This window comes from Plecotus auritus (assembly GCF_963455305.1).
Source record: "Plecotus auritus genome assembly, chromosome: 5".
NCBI classification, from domain to species: domain Eukaryota; kingdom Metazoa; phylum Chordata; class Mammalia; order Chiroptera; family Vespertilionidae; genus Plecotus; species Plecotus auritus.
In genome coordinates, this window is record NC_137776.1 from 135494375 (window position 1) to 135516112 (window position 21738).

At 40.4% G+C, this 21738-nt stretch overlaps 3 protein-coding genes across 8 annotated transcripts in view; 1 reads left to right on the forward strand and 2 right to left on the reverse strand.

Annotated features, from left to right (window-relative positions):
• The window catches only part of CDC37L1 (cell division cycle 37 like 1, HSP90 cochaperone), a 72095-nt gene extending 69406 nt beyond the window's left edge, over positions 1 to 2689 (reverse strand). The window contains exon 1 of one of the 3 annotated variants that reach the window (XM_080669938.1): positions 2349 to 2635. In XM_080669938.1, coding sequence (XP_080526064.1) covers positions 2349 to 2480 — 132 coding nt within the window. In that variant the 5' untranslated portion in view covers positions 2481 to 2635. Of the gene's footprint in view, positions 1 to 2348 lie in introns of all 3 variants that reach the window. The other 2 variants (XM_080669939.1, XM_080669937.1) reach the window with 2 other exon arrangements.
• A 6438-nt stretch (positions 2690 to 9127) lies between these two features.
• Positions 9128 to 21738, forward strand: part of SPATA6L (spermatogenesis associated 6 like) — a 41564-nt gene continuing 28953 nt past the window's right edge. For 2 of the 4 annotated variants that reach the window (XM_080671439.1, XM_080671438.1), the window contains exons 1-4: positions 9128 to 9176; positions 13339 to 13476; positions 16668 to 16716; positions 17170 to 17211. In XM_080671439.1, the coding sequence (XP_080527565.1) occupies positions 9138 to 9176; positions 13339 to 13476; positions 16668 to 16716; positions 17170 to 17211 (268 nt within the window). In that variant the 5' untranslated portion in view covers positions 9128 to 9137. Of the gene's footprint in view, positions 9177 to 12433; positions 12849 to 13338; positions 13477 to 16667; positions 16717 to 17169; positions 17212 to 21738 lie in introns of those variants that run through there. The other 2 variants (XM_080671437.1, XM_080671440.1) reach the window with 2 other exon arrangements.
• On the reverse strand, positions 20079 to 20628 carry LOC308249701 (ubiquitin-conjugating enzyme E2 variant 2-like). Its single transcript, XM_080671445.1, has one exon. It carries the CDS (start codon positions 20617 to 20619, stop codon positions 20308 to 20310), a length of 312 nt encoding a protein of 103 aa, XP_080527571.1. The 5' UTR covers positions 20620 to 20628; the 3' UTR covers positions 20079 to 20307.

Here is a 21738-nt window from a genome sequence, read left to right on the forward strand (position 1 = left end):
AATGATTTATGTTTAAATACTTCTCCGCAGACTATACAGACGTTTGGGTATTTGAGCAAACTATGCAACATGTATTGAGATGACTAAATAAAAGTCATACTTTATCTGTGAACATATTGAGATATTAAAGGGACATTAAACATAAATTCAATTAACACAAAATTGAAAAAGAAACTTGAACATTAAGGTCTAACTTTATCTTTAAATTCCAAATCGCTATATGTTATATGTAATGTATAATTCTATTATAATTAATGTTATATGTGATGTATAACATTACATCCAGGATTAGACATCATATATAACACTAAGAAGTCTAGATTCCCCAAATTCCATAAAATTGAACCAAAGCTATTTTTATAAAGATTGTACAATGTTTATACATTGAATTAAACATTTTATTCTTTCCAAATATTCTTTTTTTTTTTTAAATATATTTTATTGATTTTTTACAGAGAAGAAGGGAGAGGGAGAGAGAGTTAGAAACATCGATCAGCTGCCTCCAGCACACCCCCTACTGGGGATGTGCCCGCAACCAAGGTACATGCCCTTGACCGGAATCGAACCCAGGACCCTTCAGTCCGCAGGCTGACGTTCTATCCACTAAGCCAAATCAGTCAGGGCTCTTTCCAAATATTCTAATCCAAAAGGTAAATCCTAAAGCCAGCAAGACAAATAAACAGGTTATAACATGTGAACTAATTTAGGATTAGCAATCACTTTACAAATATTAACAGTATTCAAAGGTAGTTTCAGCCAAATAGTTTTACATTACATCACAGGATGGGCACTGCAGGAGGTGGGGGAAAAAATGAGACTGTACTAGGAGTCAGAGTGGATTTTGGTTTTAATTCTGCCACTAACTAGCTACATGATCTCAGGGAAATAATTTTTCATGAAGGAGACAAGGCTATTTGCTTCTAAAATCCCTTTCTGCTAAATAAGCTTATAAACCCAAGTGTATGAGCAAAAATTAATATAGAGATATTTTTAAAATTAAGTTTCTCTTAGGTTACTCTTGGGATTCAACCTCAATGCACTAAAATTCTTCTTCTACCCTCTCCATCTGCCTTCAAAATTGACGATGGCAGCTGCTGTTCATTCTTTTTTCCTCTCTGTAACACATTCATTATGCAGTTACATAACACACTTTGTATACAAAGATGACACCAGTGACCCATAATTAGTGGGTGAGTACTGACCTATCAATTCTCACTCTGTCCTCCTAAAAAATGTCTTGCACTTTCCCAGTGACTGGCTGGCCAAAGTACAGTCTGTGTTATGAAACAGCATTTTTCTCTGTCTGAAGCCAACTCCGTGAGTTGGGCATAGGATCGATGGCCCTACACTTAGTGACAAACGACATAAATGGCTCGTATTGGTTAACAGCTTGCAAGATGAGTCTAGAGAAAAAGTGTATTAGTTCAGTTAAGCCCTTAGGGATTCCATTCTGCATGAAACCTAGAAAGCAGACACCTATAATCCGTTTGGTTGAACATGTAAGTGTCTAGTCTGCGATCCTGTAATACACGTTCAAAACACACTCAGGTTAGGAGAAAAACCAGGACAAGATGAAATGAGTATGTAAGGACTTTATTAAGACAGGACCCAGAAAAATCCTAAATGGTACATCACAGATAAGCTTCAGAGGAAGGAATGCTGGGGTGAAAACCACACGTAGCATCAGGAATCTCAGGAAGAAGTTTTAAGGAAAAGGCAAACGTGAGCCTCTGTGTTTTTACTGGAGAATGATGTGAAGCAAAACTAAAAACAACCGTAAGGGGTAGAATGGTCACGCGAATGGGAGAGACTTAGGCCAGCCTCAAAAGCGACATTTAATTTGTTCAGGTGTCACATCAGTAAATTTGGGTAGAAACCTTTATAAGTAAGGAGCTCAGTGAATTGCTGAAATGCCACCATTTACTGTTCCTAATGATGAACTATGCACACACATTAGAATCTTCAACAGAATAAAATGCTCGGATAAAACCACGCACAAGAGGACAAAGGGTCAATGTTACCGCATGAGCCGCCCCCAATCTAGGTGCTGTCAGGAGAGGGTTTGGGGGAGGAACGTCTTCCCAGGGTGAGGAAGTATTAGCCAAGGTGAAAAGGTGTGGGTCGAGGTGGAGGTTAGACATACAGGTCCAGCCCCTCTTCGAAGCCTTAGATAGAAGATGCTACAATAGCGGTGCGATGGCATCGGGCGCTCGGCCCCAGCGGGTGAGGTGGCAGGGCACCGAAGAGGGTCGCAGAGACTGGGGACTGGGGACTCCGGGAGACGGGGGACTCCGGGAGCCTGGCGACTGCACCTCCCCTTCCGCTCGCAGAAAGGGGCCCCTTCTCACCTGGGCGCCGCCGCCCGGCAGTTGTGGGCAGCGGGGAGAACTGGGAGACACGTCCAAGTCACTCTCTTCCTCAGCCTCAGCCTCTGTCCGAGGGAGACTCCAAGGTCCTGGAGGCGGCCATGGCTGCTCCATGCCTGGCTGCCCCGGGCCCTACAACACACGGACTCGGCGCGAGGGAGACCTGCTGCGCCGAGCCAGCCGCCCAGCCGGCTGGGGCCGTTACCCAGAATCCCTCTGGGGGCTGCGACGCCGACGCACGCCCCCACGCTAGGCCGGGCCCCGCCACCGGCGGACAGCGGAACACGACGGACAGGATTAGGGACGTTACTTCCGGCTTGGTGGGCGGGGCCGTGGGAGGTGCGTCCCGGCCCCTGCTTGTGAGGGTTGGCTCTGGAAGTCATACTTTTTAAACACTTGGTTCTCTGCAGTTTTCATCGCTGCCGGCTTACCCCGAAGGGCGCTGCGGGTCTAGTGTCTTCGGCGCTGTAAACAGGGAGTCCTGGATGCCGGGTGGTGCTCAGGCCAGGGAGCGTCCACCTGTTTAAAATCTGCAACTGATAGCTATACATTGATATGTAAACTAGTATTTCTGAAGCGAGGGTCGGGGGTAGAATTTTGAAAAGAATTTTCCTCTCATTTTGAGTTACAACCTACAAGAGTTCTGCGAGACTTGGCTAAGAGGAAGACGCCAAAGGTGAAGTACTGGACCAAGCACGGCTTAAAAAAAATTTAGACGAGTACCACCAATTGCAAACGGACAGGGAGGGCTTCCTGTATTTCTGCGTATCTCGTTTAATCTTAAAGATTTACTCTCTATAGACCCAACATGCCCAAGTTTACACACATTAAGGGTAAAAACTAGGATTAGCCTAGGGAATCTAACTTGAAAACGTGCACATTTAGCAATCAGGTATTGCTGTCCTCATAATTATAGAGACTCATAAAAAGGAGACGTCATTTTTTTTTTCAATCTATTAGACTGGCAAACCTTTGAAGTCAGTCAATACAGAGTGTTGACAAGATGTGAGGAAAAGCTCTTAGAGAAAATGTTTGTGTAACCTTTTGGGGAGGGGCAATTTGACTATATCAGAAGATTAAATGCTTTGATTCTTCAGCAATTTCATTACCAGGAAATTATCCAGCAGTTATTTTTGCACCAATATGCAATGATTTATCTACAATGATTTACTGCAGCATTTTGTGTGTGTGTGGCAAGAAAAAAACCCAAACAATCTTAAGCTCCCATTTACAGAACTTTAAAAAGTTATGGTCTGTTATTACAATGGGATAGTATCAGTCTTTTAAAAATAGTAAAATAGAATATAAATAGGCTGGTATAGAAATATCTCCCAAAAGGTGTTTAGTTTTTTTTTTTTTTTAAAAAAGCAACTTGCAAAATTAGTTATATGTGTGGGCATATCTATAGCTGTAGAGAAAGAGAATGATCCAATTTGTGTAAAAACTGTGTGTACAGGTATAGAAAATTCCTGTTGGGCAAACAAGAATTGCTATTGACTACCCCTGGCAAGTAAAGCTGGAAGGGAAGTTTCTGAGAATCATTACTTTCTATTCTTAGTTTTCCTGTATTTATGCTGTTGGAATATTTTCCAGTGGGTATCTGTTATATCTTAATAATTAATTACAAATAAAAGTTGAAAAACTAAACCTTTTAGTTTAGGAGTGGAAGCCTCAGGAGAAAATATGACAGCAGATAAAGTACAAAGGGTAAGGAGGCAAAAACACTTGTATCTTTCATTCTAAAAAAAAAAGTTATTTCAAATGAAATTAAAAATATTTCTCAGAAGCTTTCAGTGATTTCCCTGTACATAACATTCACCATAAATAATTATGATTCATTCTCTGGAACTAGATGCATTGCCACCCAAGCAAAACTTGGGTTCCATTTAGCAATGAAGAAAAGCTTATGGGTGTTAGGTACTCAGTCACATTGCCATAACTGTTTACATTCCTGTAATATCCAGTGCCAGTCTAATTCTTGAGCATCATCTCTTAACCTCCTCTACCTCTTGCCCAGATCTCTGTTGGTATAGTCAGTGGCCTCCTTTTAGTTCCTCAAACATACCAATATCTTTCCTGACCCATGGCCCTTTACATTTGTTGTTCCCTTTTCCTGGCTATCTTTTCTATTAGTTCTTTAAAATACATGCTAGTGGTCATGCTTTCCTTTTTAGATCTGAGGTCAAATTGTCATACCCTTAGAGAAGCTGACCTGTCCACTAGGTCTAAATTAGGTTCTTATTCCCTCTCCAACCTGTAACCTTCTATGTCACCCCCTGAGTATTTCCCTCTTAGTATTTTTCATAAGGTCCACAAGAGCATAGATTGTTTCTTGTTCAGTCTTGTACCTCCATTTTCCAGAACTTAATAAATATATGCTGAAAAGATGAGTAGGGAACTAATGAATAGAAACAAAGATAAAAAGAAAGATATAGCATTAAATAAAGATGAAAGAGGGTAAAAAGGGAATGGAAATGGGTATATTTGGTAGGAGGAGAAAGGGTAGATATAATAACATCAGAAGTCTCATTTTAGCTATTGCGGACTTTGGAGCCTGAAGCCTATGCCCAGGTAAAGTGGACACTTTTTAAAAAAATATTTTTTTATTGTTGTAAAGTGGACACTTTTTATAAGCCTTGGAACTAAATCATACTCTTCTACTTTCTTATATTGGATAATAAATATAATTCCTTGGAAATTGCTTTGGGTTATAATTAATCTACTATTCTCATGGACATAGAACTAGCCAGGAACTCAAAGGAACATATTAGTTTTTTCTCAATGGAAATTACTTTAAAATGGAAGGATATGGATTATGTAGTCCAGAATGCCCAAGGGCAGTCCTTGTGGAAGGGTTTATATGGTATGGTTAAGTAACTATTGAGCCTACAAATGCCAGTGAGGCAAAGCAGAAGCTAAAGAGTAACACATGAGTTTGACTCATGAACTCTAATAAAGTTTGTGAAATATATCCCATATGTGGGCCCAGATTCCAAATGACTTAAAGATTGTTAAAAGTTGTTCAATTGCAATTTAATTCCTTCCTTGGAAGCATTCCTGATACTTGGGGAAAATTCTAGAGGTGTATATATACTTAATGAAATACTACTCAAATTACTAGCTCCTGTTTTGGACATTCACTCAGAGACCACTCTTATTATACAGTGCTTCTGTTTTTCCTTAAGTGGGGTTCCCTCTGAATTACTTGTAAAGTATTTCACACCACAATAATTTTCTTATCTGCATTTTGGGTGAATAGATCCATCATATTTTTCTCTTTAAGTGTATTCAGAGACTTGTATTGAAGGGAATTTCATAGTGATGCCACCAAAAATTCTTTTGATGGGCTATTTTAGGACAGAAGGAGATCTGCATAAGGATATGATTTCTCAAGTATGTGTTAAATATTTTAAAATTGTTATTGTATTTTTAAATATATAAAAGTATAGAATAATAGTAAATTTTTGATTAACCCAGATGAACAATTATCAAGCTATTGCTACATTTTCTTTATCCATTCCTTTTGTTCATTTCCTAGGGTATTTGAAAACAAATCTTAGACATTAGATCATTTCTACTATATAACTTAATACGTATCTCTAAACAATGTTGATATTTGCCTTATATAAACACGAGGACATTATCATACCTATTAACTAGCATTATCATACCTATTAACTAGCATTATCATACCCAAACCATAATAAAATTTCTTTGATGGTCTCAAATATTCTATTTAAGTTGTGTTTTTTTAATCAGGGTGCCAACAAAGTCCACATATTACATTTGGTTGTCAGGTCATCTTAAGTAACTTTTCATCTAAAGCATTTCCCCTTCCCTGCTTCCTTTGTTTTTCAATATCATTGACTTATTGCAGACTAATTGGGTCAGTTGTCCTATAAAATGTCTCACATTCTCGATATGTCTTTTTGCTTCCTCATGTCGCTAACAAGTTTCTCTATCCCCCACATTTCCTTTAAGTGAAGTTAGCTCTAGAACAACTCTGCTCAATATAAGTTTCTGTGATGATGGAAATAATTCTTCTTGCACTATCCAATACAATAGCCCCTAGTAACATGTAGCTATTGAACACTTTAAAATGTGACTAGTGAGCCTGGCTGACGAGGCTCAGTGGTTGAGCATCTACCTATGAACCAGGAGGTCACGGTTTGATTCCCAGCCAGGGCACATGCCCCGTATCTGGGTTGCAGGCTTGATCCCCAGTGTGGGGCATGCAAGAGGCAGCCAGTCAATGATTCTCTCTCATCATTGATGTTTCTGTCTTTCCCTCTCCCTTCCTCTCTGAAATCAATAAAGATATTTTTTTAAATGTGACTAATGGGAGTGGGGAGTGAAGAATTGAATTTTAAATTAAATTTAGTTTTAGTTCATTTAAATTTAAGTATATGTATGTGTGTGTATATATATATATATATATATATACATATATATATATATATATTTGTAATCATGAGATTCCACCTTGTCACCTTGTCAGGGAGAGTGGCCTGGGTGGGATATGTAAATCTGTGTGCCTATGCTAATCCATACATACAGTTGATGACATCCTAGATAAAGAGTATTGTGAGGAAAGAAAAGGATCTAGAAATGTTGCTTAGGCAGGTAGAGGAGGATGAACAGAGACAGAGGAAGAATAGCCAAGGAGTGGGAGGGAAACCAAAGAGGGCTATGTCCTAGAAGCCAAGCAAGAAGAGCCGAGTTTTTTGTTTTTTTTTTTAATATATTTTATTAATTTTTTACAGAGAGGAAGAGAGAGGAGAGGGATAGAGAGCTAGAAACATCGATGAGAGAGAAACATCGATCAGCTGCCTCCTGCACACCCCCCACAGGGGATGTGCCCGCAACCAAGGTACGTGCCCTGGACCGGAATCGAACCCGGGACCTTTCAGTCCGCAGGCCGACGCTCTATCCACTGAGCCAAACCGGTTTCGGCAAGAAGAGCCGAGTTTTATCCAGGAAAGTTCAGTTAAGCAAGGAGAGTCCAGTTAAGTCTAAGAAGAGCATAAGATGGGACATAGTGTCTCTAGAAAGTCTATGTTATAGGGACAGTGACATGGCAGGATACACCTGGATTCAAGTGTGGCTGCTTCCCTGTAGTTAGCTGTGTGGCCTTGGGCAAAAGGCCATCTGATCTCATTCTACAGATTCTGCATCTATAAAATAGGGATATCTTTCTCAAGGAGTTATTGTGGGGGTTAAATGAATTATGCATATGCAATGTGTCTAGCACTTTGTAGGTTCTCAATAAAGACTGATTCATCCCATTTTGTCTCTGACCACTTACTTATTCATTTGTTTGACTCACTCTCCTTGATGTCTTAGCTTTGGTGTTGGTGATGACTCACTTGTAAGGGTCAACACAGGTCCATTCCTCATATATCACTGTACTAGTCTGGGTGCCAGCAAGCTGTTATGAGCTGACAAATCAGTGCTCTGGATACTGTAGGGAGCCAACCACCCACTTATGTACCTTTTGATATGTAGACAGAGCACCCAGGATTGGATAAGGACACAATATACCCTTCTTCATCATACTCAGTTTTTCCCTTCCAGGGAAAGGAACTCCAACTACCAAATGAATACCTAATTTTTGTCTCAAGACATCTTTTTGCACTTGCATTTTGCAATTATATAAATCTCCAATACAAAATATTAATAATAAATGACTCATCACAATTAAATATTTTTAGAGTCAGCATTGGCCCTACCAGATTTTTCCAATTTGCTAGAAGAAGCCATTCCCTTCATTTTTATTTGTTAAATACATTGAATGGGGCGGGGGGGGGGGGGGAGGAAATGCAATTTTCCCTACTGGTTAATAACTCTTGCCCTGCCTGCCACCACTGAGGATTTTTGCAGTGTAAGCCTGGTTGGCAACTACAGTAACTACCCACTGGGAGATAATATAATTCATTGCTTGCATTAGGTTAACTAACCCCCCAAAAGAGAGACTGACAATTTCTATTGTGGCTAAAGCGGGCTACCTAACTTTTTTTAAACCTCTTTAAAAATTATCCTTATATTTCTAAATAGCACACGTTGAATTTCTTACTGACAGTGTGTGCTTTCCGAACCAAACATGAGGACATAACATTTCATAAACAAGAGAGTACTTTTAGGGACAGGCTACTGTGTTAATGGAAACATCTATGTGAGAGAGACATATGGATTGGTTTCCACCCGGACAGGGGCCAGGAATGAATTTCCAACCCAGATAAGTGCCCTTGACCTGGAATCAAACCCTCGACCTTACGGTGCACGTGCCCACGCTCACCGGCCAGGGCCACATCCATTTTTAGACGGACACTGTCAACATTTGGTGTAAAGGGAACCAGGGCCCTTAGCATCTCGCCACCTGGCTACCACCTCAGTACCTGGTTATTCTCTCCCTCTAGCGTACAGTCTGGCAAGCGGACCTTGGGACCGGGCTTCCTAGCTGAGCATTGAAGACGTGCACGCCTGCGCCTTAGACCTCGCTGGCGTTCTAAGGTGGAAGGTAGCGAGTTTGAGTTTCCATGGCAACGCGACGCTTCCGCCTTCTGGAAGCCTTAGCTCCAGCTCCGGCTGTGTGAGACCGGTCCGGGTGGGAGGGAACCTGGGCACTGGGAACAGATGGGGGTAGGAGGGGTGGGGGCTGGGGAAGCTGCTGGGGACATTTGCCCCAGGGATTGACTAAACTAAGAAAGATCGGTCCTAGGCTCAACACGAAAGGATCTTTTCATTCCGGTCCTTTCGCCCACGCAGGGAACGATGCCTCTGGAGGTGGTGGTGGAGTTGCAGATCCGGGCGGTAAGAAAGATCAACGAACCTCCCTCCCCTTGCCCCCACATCATACTTTTCCCCCAGGTTCTGAAATGGTCCCTGGTCATTTTCACCACCCCCTCCCATTCACCACACAGACATCATTATCTTTTGGAACAAATAGTACTCTGTCCCTACGATTTTCTACACTGGTCTTCCCTGACTTCCTAACCTTTACTTCAGCTCAACCTCTTCCCACTTTCCTCCCCCTTAAAGCCAACTTGTTTCTTAGCTTTATCCTGAAATTTTCTGTTCTTTAAAAATAACCCTGTATTAAGTCCAAGGAGGATTTTATTATTATTATTATTATTATTATTATTATTATTATTATTATTTTTGCAGGATAAAGATTTGGGAAAGGTTTAAAAATCTCTTTTAAATAACCAGGTTAGAATTTTATTTTATAAAGCCTCATCACTTCCTGATAATTTTTCACTTCTAGGAACCAATAAAATATTTCAAAGCTATTTCCCCTGTTAGCTCTGGTTTGCTAATTCCAAAGGGGAAATCAATCAACTGTTTTATAATTATCCACTGAATCTTGCTTAAGTGAGATACTGTGGCAGAGTGACTCCATTGTTCCTATTTGGGGTCAGTCATTCCTCTTATTTCAGTTCCCATTTTCTGATCCTTCCATTCTGTAGTGACAGGCTGTCCTGCAGCTTTGCCTCCTAATTGTAGGTGCTTCTCTCCTGGCATGATTACAAGCAAAAATACCACACAGGTTATAGCTATGGAAAATATGGTTAGTCTCTATACAATTGACAAACGCAGTTTCATTATACACGCAGCTACAAAATAAAGAGCAGAATTTCCTGGATGTTCCACTTTGACAGCAAATAGAACCAGGTTATATCAGCCGTGCAATATCAATTTCGAGCTCTCAAAGTGTGTAGTAAGGTGAAGGGATTCTTGAGAAGCTGAGTGATAAATCAGTCTTCCTCTTCATCAAGGCAAAAATTAAACACTTTCATTTCATTCAATATTATTGGTTAATTTTATTTTCATTTTTAAAAGGCATTCCTCAGTATACAATTAACAGTGAAATCAGTTTTCTATCCTACGGTACTTAGGATCCTCCAAAAACAGGGTGAATTGATGTGCTTTAAAGCCAGCAAACTAGGCCCCAGCAACTAAGATAGGGAATTCCAGAACTATATATAGCCAGTAACCAAAAGGTAAGCCTAATTTTGAGCCTCTAATATTCAGACTTGTGGACACAGCAAGAAACGTCATACTTCCAAATATCTGGCCTCAATATTGTTACCATTAAAATAAAGGATCCCTCTGAGATTAAGCGACAAAGCAAACTAATTACTGCTTCAGTTTGATTCAGCAAGTGAAGAGGTAGCCTGTGTTCAAGATGTTGTGGGAATGAAAATGATTTTATTTGAAAAAGCTACTCTTTTATTTTGAAGAGTAGCTATTCCTCTCTCAGTGTGCCTCTCACACTCAGAAAATTTGTTTCCACCCAATCATAGACTACTTGTCACAGCCCTTCTTCAGATTCCTATGTGCACCTCTACTAGTATACGACAGATCAAAGGTTATAATCCATTCTATTTATAAATGTCAAAACAACTGGTCAAAGGTTCTTAAAGTTTCTTATTTTTAGGTAGAGAAGCATTTAAAGCTTACCCTTTCAGTTTTTCATGGTCAAAGAATAATGAGCAGAGTCCACTCTACATTTGGTGGTCTTTGTTCTTGTGATTTGGGGGAGGCACCATGAATAAACTGCTTTAAATGTAAAGGTCAATGTAAATGTAAATTTAGGAGTTAGTTCTACCTTGTATAGCAGCAGATTCCCCTGATTAATTTCAAATGAAATACTGTTACTTAAAGTGTGCTGTGTATAGGGAAACAGAATTCCATATGAAAAACTATTAATACACAAGGTCATCCTTGTGGTATATATGAAAAAGCTCACACTTTTGCATTGCAAAGAATCACATTATTTTCCCATTTTATTACCTCAGTGGAGGAGCATTTTTTTTTTTTTAAATTCAGTAGAGATGACAGGTAGCAGGGCCCCATATCTTGCCATACTGGTCCATTGACATACTAGTAGTATGTGGTTAGTAACCCCCAAACTCAGTTCCCCTGACCTCCTCAGTAGCTTATCTTTTCTGCGTAAGGCCATTGTTCTATCCTTCCTTTTTTTCTAGAGACTATAGATACACCCGTCTTTAAGTGTATCTTCTTCAAGTAAGTTCCTGGCTTGTTCTCTGAATGCTAAAAGATAATATTAGAGAATAGTGGGAAATATAAATTTAAAGATCTTTTGAAGAGGTAAAAGAAAGATATGTACTATAATCTCTCTTCTCACTACCAAGTCCACAAAGATGGAAGAGACAATAAACTAAAAATGCTTACCAAGAAAATCAAGATTAAGAGGAACTCTTCCCAGCTGTGGTAACGGATCTTCAGAGAATAAACTAGAAAAAGCTATGTCTTAGGCTCTTAAATAACTATGAACTATGATTAGTATGCAGCTTATCTGCCTGTATATTTACAGAATGAAGATCCTGTTTCTTTTTTCAAAGTTCAGTTTACAAGTGATATATTGACGTACAGGATCACTACAAAATACAATTTTTCTGATGTCACTTTTGAAAAAACAGCAACATTACAATCACCCCAGCTTGGTTTCTTTGCAGTTGTCCTGGAGATACAAACAGTTGTTGAATGTTTAATAGTGTGATTTTTTTTTCTTTCTGTAATGTGGCTGTGATCAGTAATGGCCAGCATGTGGCTTCAGCCTAGCAACCCATCAAGAGGGACACCTAAAATTCCAAAGGAAGCCTGAAATGTCCTAAGAGGGACAAGCGGTATGGCTGCTGGTTTATGTCAAGCAGGATGGCTGCTGGGTTATGTCAGCATGATCACATGTGGAAACATTTAGATCTCCTGGTGCCATAATGAAAAAGACGGTGTCATAGTTGGTTCCACAGTACAAAGAGGACTGGAGCATTGTGCGGTGACAGCCAGCAGTAGTCCACGATGCTATACTGCATGTAGCCCAGAAAAAAGCCAAAAGCCACGTCGGTGACATTGTGTCGCCCCAGCATGACCCTGGAGAGGCCCAAGATAAAGGCCCACAGTACCACCAGCACCCTCAGTGGAATGGCCAGCACCAGGTGGTTCAAGATGAACCGCGACACCAGGGCGGCCCTGGTGGCATGGCCCGAGGGAAAGGAGTACTTGTCCACAGAGAGGGTGAAAAACATGTCCATCTGGTTGTGGGCGGGGCGACGCCTGCGGACCAGCCCCTTGAGCAGGGCCACCAGCAGCAGGTCCAAAAGCAGAGCGAAGAGCAGGTTCATCAGCACCTCACGCCCGGCCCAGCTGTCGCTCCTGGACAGGCAGTAGAGGGTGCCCAGCAGCCAGGGGATGCCGTGTCCAGAGATCTCCAGCAGCTTCATAAGGGGCCGCACGCTGCCCCAGGACGAACTCTCCCCCGCGCACACCCCCAGCTTCTTGGACAGCCACAGGTCGATGGCGAGCAGGGAGCGCAGGGCGATGGCCAGGAAGGACGGGTTCAGGTCCATGCGGTCCTCCTCGGGCAGCGGGGGCGGGGGTGCCTGCGAGGGGACGGCTCCCGCCAGCGGGAAGGAGCCGCGCCGGTGCACCGGGCTGTCGGACACGCGGAGCCGGGCGCAGGTGGGGTCCGCGCCCGACGCGCGGCTGCCGAGCAGGGACTGGAACTCGAACCTGCTGCTGCCGCCGCCGCCGTGGGCCGGGCTGCTGGGGCTGCTGCTGCTGCTCGAGGCAGAGACGCCCAGGGCGCGAACCTCCACGTTCCTCCGGGGGCTCGGCATCGCTGCGGGCGGCCCGGACCCTAGAACCCAGACGGCCGACGAACAAGCTCCCCAGCCCTGCAGCCTCTTCCGCTTCCGCACTGCTATCCCGGAGGGGCGGGGAGAGGAAGGCGCGAGAGGACGATTGTGACACCTGGCGGAGACGTGGGATGAAACTGGAATTCCAATTTGAAGAAGTACAGGAGTGCGAGGGTGTTATGAGGGGTACATATCAGGGGGTTCGGTAGTGGGGGAACTTTGACATCGTCTGTGTTTGGTTAGGGAAAATAGAGTCCCGTTTAAAAACAAACCAACACTGTTCTCTATTTTTCCCTTTTTTTTTTCTTTTAAAGATTTCCTGCCCAGGGGTGTTCCTTCCTGACAAGCAAGATGTGTACCTTGGGGTTTACCTCCTGAATCAGTACCTGGAGACAAACTGCTTTCCCTCTGTGTTCCCTATTATGATTCAGCAGAGAATGAGATTTCAAAAGGTGATCTTGACTTTCTCACTGCTAAATAGACATTTAAATGTTGCTGTCTGAAGATCATTTAGTGGTTCTCATAAAGGACACAGTTCTTATAAAGTTATTTTGTAAATTTCCTTTTAAAACATTACTAGAAGGCCCCTGAGCACAGGGCAGAACCATTAGTTGGAAGACTTGCTTTTGCAGCCCAGGTCAGAGCCAAGTTCTGTCAACCTAGTGCTAACCACCCTGGTCAATGACGTTTTCTATTCTGGGAACTCCCATGGCATTTTCTAACTGGAGCAGAGAGAGCAGTTTCTGAATGTTCTTGGAGATGTTAGAGGCAGTTGCATGACATTTACGACAGGGATAATCAATAAACTAGTGGACCTTAGAAACAAACTGTTTTTAACTCAAAAAAATAATGAAAAACTATAACCAAATTAGTTATATCCTGTATCTGAAATCATGTAACAAAACAAAAAGGCTCCTCAGACTTGAGTTTTCTTAGGCCACACCTGGTTTATTTATGATTATGATATAAACTAGAGGCCCGGTGTGCAAGTGGGGGGTGTGTCCCTCAGCCGGGCCTGCACCCTCTCGCAATCCGGGACCCCTCGGGGGATGTCCAACTGCTGGTTTAGGCCCAATTCCTGCAGCCTAACCGGCAGTCAGACATCCCACTCGCAATCCGGGACCGCTGGCTCCTAACCGCTCACCTGCCTGCCTGATCTTCCCTAACCACTCACCTGCCTGCTGATCACCCCTAACTACTAGCCTGCCTGCCTGATTGCCCCTAACCACCTCTGCCTCGGCCCCTACCATGGCAGCTTCATCTGGAAGGTTGTTCAGCTGTCTGGTCTAATTAGCATATTACACTTTTATTTTATAGATAGTCAAGAACATTACCAATCTTTCCCCTACTTTGAAATATTAATTTTATTACTACACAATCACAGTCCTTTGAAATTTTTGTTTTGGAATTTGGAAATTAATCAATCTGATTCATTGAGCCTTGATAAATCTGATGATTTTGCCCCAAACAATATCACTGAGGTGGTTCTTTGGGGGAAGAGGATGAGTATGGGAAGGCTCCAGGTAGTCTATCACTTTTAAAGGTATGGATGGTGGTGCCCAGAAAATGACCTGTTTTGACATGAGAATACGAGAGGAGATGAGGATTGATTGCCTAAAGGGCTAGAGTTGTATGTAATATTTTAATACATTACAGTATAAATTTAAATAGAGTCTACAAAACTGGTTGGATGATAGAGAAGATGAACAAATGGATATTACCTTGGAACATACAGTTAGAATCCAAAGACGCCCACTTCTACCATTTAAATGTTAGTAGTGGTAAAAAGTGGGTGGTAGAAATCCAGTCTATTTCTCCCCCCCCCCCCCGCCCCGCCCCGCCCCACCAACCCCCAAGAATGTCCTTACGTTGTCAATTTTAAGTTTGCTTCTTTTTTTTTTTTAAATATATTTTATTGATATTTTACAGAGAGGAAGGGAGAGGGATAGAGAGCTAGAAACATCGATGAGAGAGAAACATCGATCAGCTGCCTCCTGCACACCTCCCACTGGGGATGTGCCCGCAACCAAGGTACATGCCCTTGACCGGAATCGAACCCGGAACCCTTCAGTCCGCAGGCTGACGCTCTATCCACTGAGCCAAACCGGTTTCGGCTTAAGTTTGCTTCTATAAAAGATTTTTAAAATCTTTTTTTGGTAAGAAGCCCAAGGATACAAAGTCATAGAAACACAGAGTGATAAATTTGTAAATGACTTTGAAGGTCATTTAGTCCAACCTCCTTGACTTGTAGAAGAGGAGAGTGAGCCTCAGAGTGACATTCTGGAGGCCACTATTGCTCTGTTGCAAAGCTGTGCTTATGAGATTACTAGTCAGACATACCATGGAATATTTTTCATCTTATACATTTTAATTAAATAAATGCTTTATTTTGTTTTTAAAATGCTTTTCTTTAAATTTTGAAAATTGCCCTCTTGTGTGAGCTGTTTGGGTTCATATTCCAGCTTTCAGTTTGCTCCAGTTTTGGCTGTACCTGTTCCATTCTTTTGTTGCAAGTACTTGCGTCTGTTCCATTCTCTAAATGTAAATGCTTGCAGCAAGTAGAGAAAACCCTTTCTTCTTGGACCTTCTGTGTTATTCAGAATTGAATGTTCTAAAGCATTTGGATAAACAAATTACTCCTAAAGACTGCATGAGCCGTTGTGTTTGAACAGTTCATGTTGGTCATTCTCCATAAGATCATACTTGAGGATATCCTTAGACATACATAGATGAAGTGAAGGGCTGAAATAGTTTGCAGGGAGCGGGGGGGAATCTCCCAAATTTGCTTGGTAAATCCAAGTCAGTAACACAAAAATTACAGGGGACAGCCTCATTTTTATAGTTAAAATAGACCTGGTTTTGAATTAAGAGCAGAGTTTAACCATGCATAGGTTTAAACACTATTTCAATGAGAACTTTAAAACCTGAAATTAAACTCTGCTGAAAACTTTTTTTTTTTTTTTTATAGTGCACTAGAATTCAGGGAGAGGGAAATAGTATGCCTTTTATTTCAGTCCTATCCCAGGCCCTTTTAATCTGAAGGACGAAATATGCAGACTTGGTATTGGCTAGACAGGTATCACAGTTATTTTCTTGTGCTTCATGATACACTTAACTTATGAGGCTTTCCCTCTCTCTAGTTATTTTTGAATTTTGTGGGAGTGTAGCTACTAGCACTAGCTTTCCTTTTGTGATTCACATAGTTTGAATTTTTATTTATGTGTTGTTGTTTTTTTAGCACAACCAATTCCTTGACAAGATAAGTCATTCATTCAGTTAACATTTTATGAATATCTGTGGTATGAAGATTGTGTTTTAGGTATTCAACACTCTTTGAGGTTGATGCCAGATATGCTTTTAGCAACAAACTGTAGGGCTAGGTCAAGTTGATGACATTTTGAGCATGTGGTACATTCAGCTTAGATTTTCCTGGCATTTGGTATTGTTTTGCTAATTCTCATTCATTTATCCTGTAGTCATTTGTTGAACTTTTAACCACATACCTGTTAAAGGTATTTCTGCTGAATCCTAAAATATTATATGGCTGGATTTGATGTGTGTTGATTTGGAAAAATGTAATCTATAATTTATATATAATAATGAAACTTGGAAAATTTATTTTCCTCATTTTTTTTTCCTGCAGTTATTTGAAAATGCAATAGATCCTGGAGCTGTAGCAGACATTTTAGAAAGTAGGTACTCTCTATCCCTTCCCAATTTCCCCCCCCCCAAAAAAAGAGAGAGCCTATTATATTGTGTGTCTGTAATTCACAGATATAAAATTATACTATTTTCTAGGTTGTGATACTTCCATGTTTGATCTATGTTAATATTCAAGAGAGTCTGTAAAATTTGAATCACATCTTTTATTTGATTACAAATTCTTTTCTAGATATAGATGGGATATACTAGAAGGTACAATTCAACTTGTTTATTTTTTATTTTATTTTTTAAAAATAACAATATATTTAATTCCCATTAAATTCCACTGTTGAGAATTCAAAGCTGGTTAATTGCCCCTAACCATGGTGCTGTTTAAATTAAATGGGAATTAAATGGATTGTTATAGCAGTTTTAAACCTAGCAATTAATGAAAAATTCTGGCAACTTTCTAAAGTATTAAAATCTAATTTTTTCTTTTTTAGGCATTTTAACCAGGTTTGAATTAATACAGCTAGTGCCTCCAGGTAATGTGCCAGTAAATGAATTTCTAAATTAGCTTTTTTTTTTTTTTAAAGTTTAAAAGGATTTTGGCATGACACAATGAGGACTGGTATTTAAAAGTCATCCCTTAGATAATACTATTTCACACCTCCCTCCCCCCCCCACCCCCCGCCCCGCCACACCAGTCTGTTTCATTTTGTCCTCTTCCAGAAGAGTAACTTTATGGGTTTGGTGGTTTTTTTACTTCCATTTTTTAATAACTTTAATTATTATAAAATACTTTTTTCCATCCTGGCTCAGCTTCTTTCAAGTTTTTGCCTTTGACTATGTTTTAATTGTGGAGTGTGTGGGTGTGTATGTATGTAAAGCCCAAAGCCACCTTCTCTACTAGTTGCTACAACAGGGTTGGCAAATCCAGCTGCACTATTTGGTATGGCTCATGAGCTAAATCTTTATACTTTTAAAATTGAGTTTTATTCATATACTATAAAATTTACCATTTCAAATACAATACAGTTGTTTTAGTATGCTTACAAGGTAGTGCAACCATGATCACTATCTAATTCCAGAAATTTTTACTACCTGGAAACAGACCCCATACTCATTAGCAGTCACTCATTATTCCTTCCTTCTCATAGCCCCTAGCCACCATTAATCTATGTTCTGTCTCTATCGATTTGCCTATTCTGGATATTTCATGTAAATGGAATCAGACAACATATGGACTTTTATGTCTGGCTTCTTTCAGTTAGCATGCTTCAAAGTTTATCCATGCTATAAAATATATCAGTAATTCATTCCTTTTTATGGTAGAATAATATTCTTTTATGTGGATATATCACATATACAATTCTATTCTTTTATATGGATAAGTTTGCTTACCCTTTCATCAGTTGATGAACACTGGGTTGTTCCTACATTTTTGAATATTATGAATAATACTGCTATCAGCATTCATTAACAAGTTGTTGGGTGACTACATGTTTTCAGTTCACTTGGGTATACACCTAGGAGTGGAATTATTGGGTAGCTCCGTGCTTAACTTTTTAAGGAACTGCCAAACTATTTTCAGTTGTTACAGTTTTAAATGGTTGGAAAGAAATTAAAAAATACAAATATTTAGTGATGTGAAAATTTTTAAATTCAAATTTCATTGTTCATAAAGTTTTATTGGAACACATCCATGTTCATTTGTTTAAGTGTTGTTCAATGGCTGCTTTCACACTGCAGTGAGAGTTGAATAGTTATGACCATACTTAAAGCCTAAAAGTTTTACTGTTCTGCCCCCCGCCCCGCAAGAAAAAAACAAAAAATAAAATCTTTACTGTCTAGACCAGGGGTGGGCAAACTTTTTGACTTGAGGGCCACAATGGGTTCTTAAACTGGACCGGAGGGCCGGAACAAAAGCAAGGATGGAGTGTTTGTGTGAACTAATATAAATTCAAAGTAAACATCATTACATAAAAGGGTACGGTCTTTTTTTTTTTTATTTCAATAGTTTCATTCATTTCAAACATTTTAACAAGAAGAATGTAAACACTAATTATTATAATTTGAAACTTCAAAAAATGGAGGAATCATAGCACAATAACATACCTTATATTGAAGATGGCAAAGGCAAAATAAAATTGCCTAACAAAGGAAAGGTACAAAAGCCTTTCAAATTAAACTTAAATATAATAAAATAATTGAAAACTAAAACAAATAGAAAAGAACAAAATGTGTAAACAGTAAATTAAACATTTTCTTTAGTGCAACTTCCAAATTATGCCCGGGACGTAGATGTAGATGGCAATGTAGACTGGGTTGAAAGGTTTTTGGTCTTTAAAACATCAACTTCAGTGGGAACAGTGTTGTTGGCCTCCTTTTTAGCTAATGCTCTGATACTGTGCTCTCCAGGGGCGTGTCTCCCTACACCACCACGATAACGTGTCTACACATTCCCAGGGTGATGTGTGTGTGTGGGGGACATTTCCGCGGGCATTACAAGGAGCCTCTGGAAGATTGAGAGGTTGTTCCTTCTACTGAATTTATATCCGCCCACTCAGAAGAAGGAGCTGTGGCCGTGTTTCCCTATGTTGTCATGTTAACACTGCTGCTGGTGAAGGAGCGGAGGGGAGAGCAAGAGAACCCACTGCTCTTTCGGCTCCACTGGCCGTAGTTTGCCCACGGCTGGTCTAGACTTTTACAGAAAACATTTGTGACCTCTGTACTAGAATCATGGGGCTTTAGGGGGCAACGTTTTATGATGCCTTTGCTTTGTGGTATGTTTTGAATGCCTGGCGACCCGAGCTAGTGAGAGAGTAGAAACTGCTATCTGGTGGCATCAGTTCTCATACATAGTCTCTCAATGTAGCTAATTATCTGGTGATTTTATTATTATTTTTTTATTTTTATTTTTTTTCTGAGAACACGATCCACATTTTATCTATATTTTAAGACTAACTTTAATTTCAAAAATCACATATCCATTCACCTATTTCCTTTTCGCTGATTTCACTTCAACTTAAATTCATGGTTTGTCCAACAAAGACTGTAAACAAATATTTACCAGGTCTTTTACATGTAACACACAGAAACAGGTTTTAACAGAAATTCATTGACCTTCCCCGTGACTTTTTTTTATTATAAATACAGATGTGAAAACAATCCTGAACATATTTTTTATACTACTGGTAGTCAGCACCCACACCACTTCAAAAATTAAAACAATTTGAGACAATATGCATTGTACCTGCTACTTGAGACAATTTAAATTGAAGCTCTTTCACTCAGCAAGATGGATAAAGCATGCCATTTCTTTTTCCTTCTTGGGATTTTTTACTTTTTAGTAAAAATCACCATACTTTCATCTTGTAAACCTGAATTCTGTTTTAAATACTCCAGGTTTATGTTTAAACGACAGTGCCTTAAAAAAATTGTGCTGCATTTTTTCTCCTGTTACCTGAAAACATAATGTGTATACATATATTAAATATATTCTTACAAATGTCCAGGTTATATTTACCAGCTGGCATTCTTTAACTTAATGTGTGGGTATTTTGCATTGTGATATTTAATCAAGACATTAACATGAGTAGAAGAGTGTTGATTTACGACAAGTTTGAGACCCACTAAAATTAATTGTTGTATGTTTGTTCTTCCGGTGGCTGTGGAAGCTTCATATTTTCTTTGGACATCATTAGACGTCTTAGTTCTTGAAGTACAACTTTAATGCTATATGAATTTTGCCATTTTGCTAATACTGGTATGCTCCGTGCATCTACCCTTGGTGGCCCAATAATCATGCCTGTCCACCTTGTAAGTGTCATATCTTCATCATCTTCAAGGCCCCAGCTAACCGTACCATCGCCTACTCCTTTTTGTCCTTCTTCAAGTTCTTCCAACAAGCGAAAATTACGAGGAACTTTAACTCCTGTGGAGACCGCCATCTTCTTCTGCACCCCGACGCAGCCGTCTGTACGCACGCACGGCGACGTCATGCGTCACTTTTCCTACCTGGTGATTTTAGAGTCATGTGTGCATGCGTGAGAGAGAGAGAGAGAAAGAGAGAAAGAGAGAGAGAGAGAGAATGAATATACCGAAACATTTCTAATTCTCTTCTGATCTTTGCTATTATACATTTTTGCCTTTTCCCTTCCCCCAAATGAAATAATCTTCATAGTTTTACCTTGTCATAAAAAGCATCCCCAAATGATGAGAAAACCTAGTTCTACATCATTATTTTAAATAGCTATAAAAAGCTTCATCAATTTACTTATGTGCTTTTATAGGTTTACTAGAGGCCCGGTGCACGAATTTGTGCACCAGTGGGGTCCCTCCACCTGGCCTGTGGGATTGGGTCGAAACTGGCTCTCTGACATCCCCCAAGGGGTTCCAGATTGCGAGAGGGTGCAGGCCAGGCCAAGGGACCCCACCAGTGCACAATCGGGGCTGGGGAGGGACGTGGGAGGTTGGCCAGCCAGGGAGGGACCACAGGAGGGCTCCAGGGCATGTCCGGCCCATGTCACTCAGTCCTAATCTGCCAGACCCCAGCAGCAAGCTAACCTACCGGTCTCAGAGTCTGCCCCCTGGTGGTCAGTGCATGTCATAGCGAGTAGTTGAGCGGCCTTAGCATATCATTAGCATATTATGCTTTGATTGGTTGAATGGACGACCAGATGACTGGACACTTAGCATATTAGGCTTTTATTATATAGGATATACAGTATGTAGATAACATTTTGGGTTTTGTTCTTTCATTCTGCATTGTTTACTTGCTTATAGTTTACTTGTTTGTCATTTTCAATAGCTATATATTTTTCTGTAGTCATAATTGTCCTTAAATTGGTATTGTTGAGCATTTAGTTTTCTTTGCCTTCCACATCTTTATAAAAATTATTTTTCCTTTTGGTATATTTGCAAAGGACAGAATTACTAGATTGAACCATGTCTTGTAAACTGGGAGTAAACCAATCCCCAGCAAGTTTCCATTACTTCACTGACAGATGCCTCAGCTAAAGCAGAGGTAGCTATAGAGGTTTTTATGAGGATCACTAGTGACCTGGTGC

Excerpts from the sequence above, each read along its gene's own strand:
- LOC308249701 (XM_080671445.1), bottom strand. The coding sequence starts at position 20,619 with ATGGCGGTCTCCACAGGAGTTAAAGTTCCTCGTAATTTTCGCTTGTTG.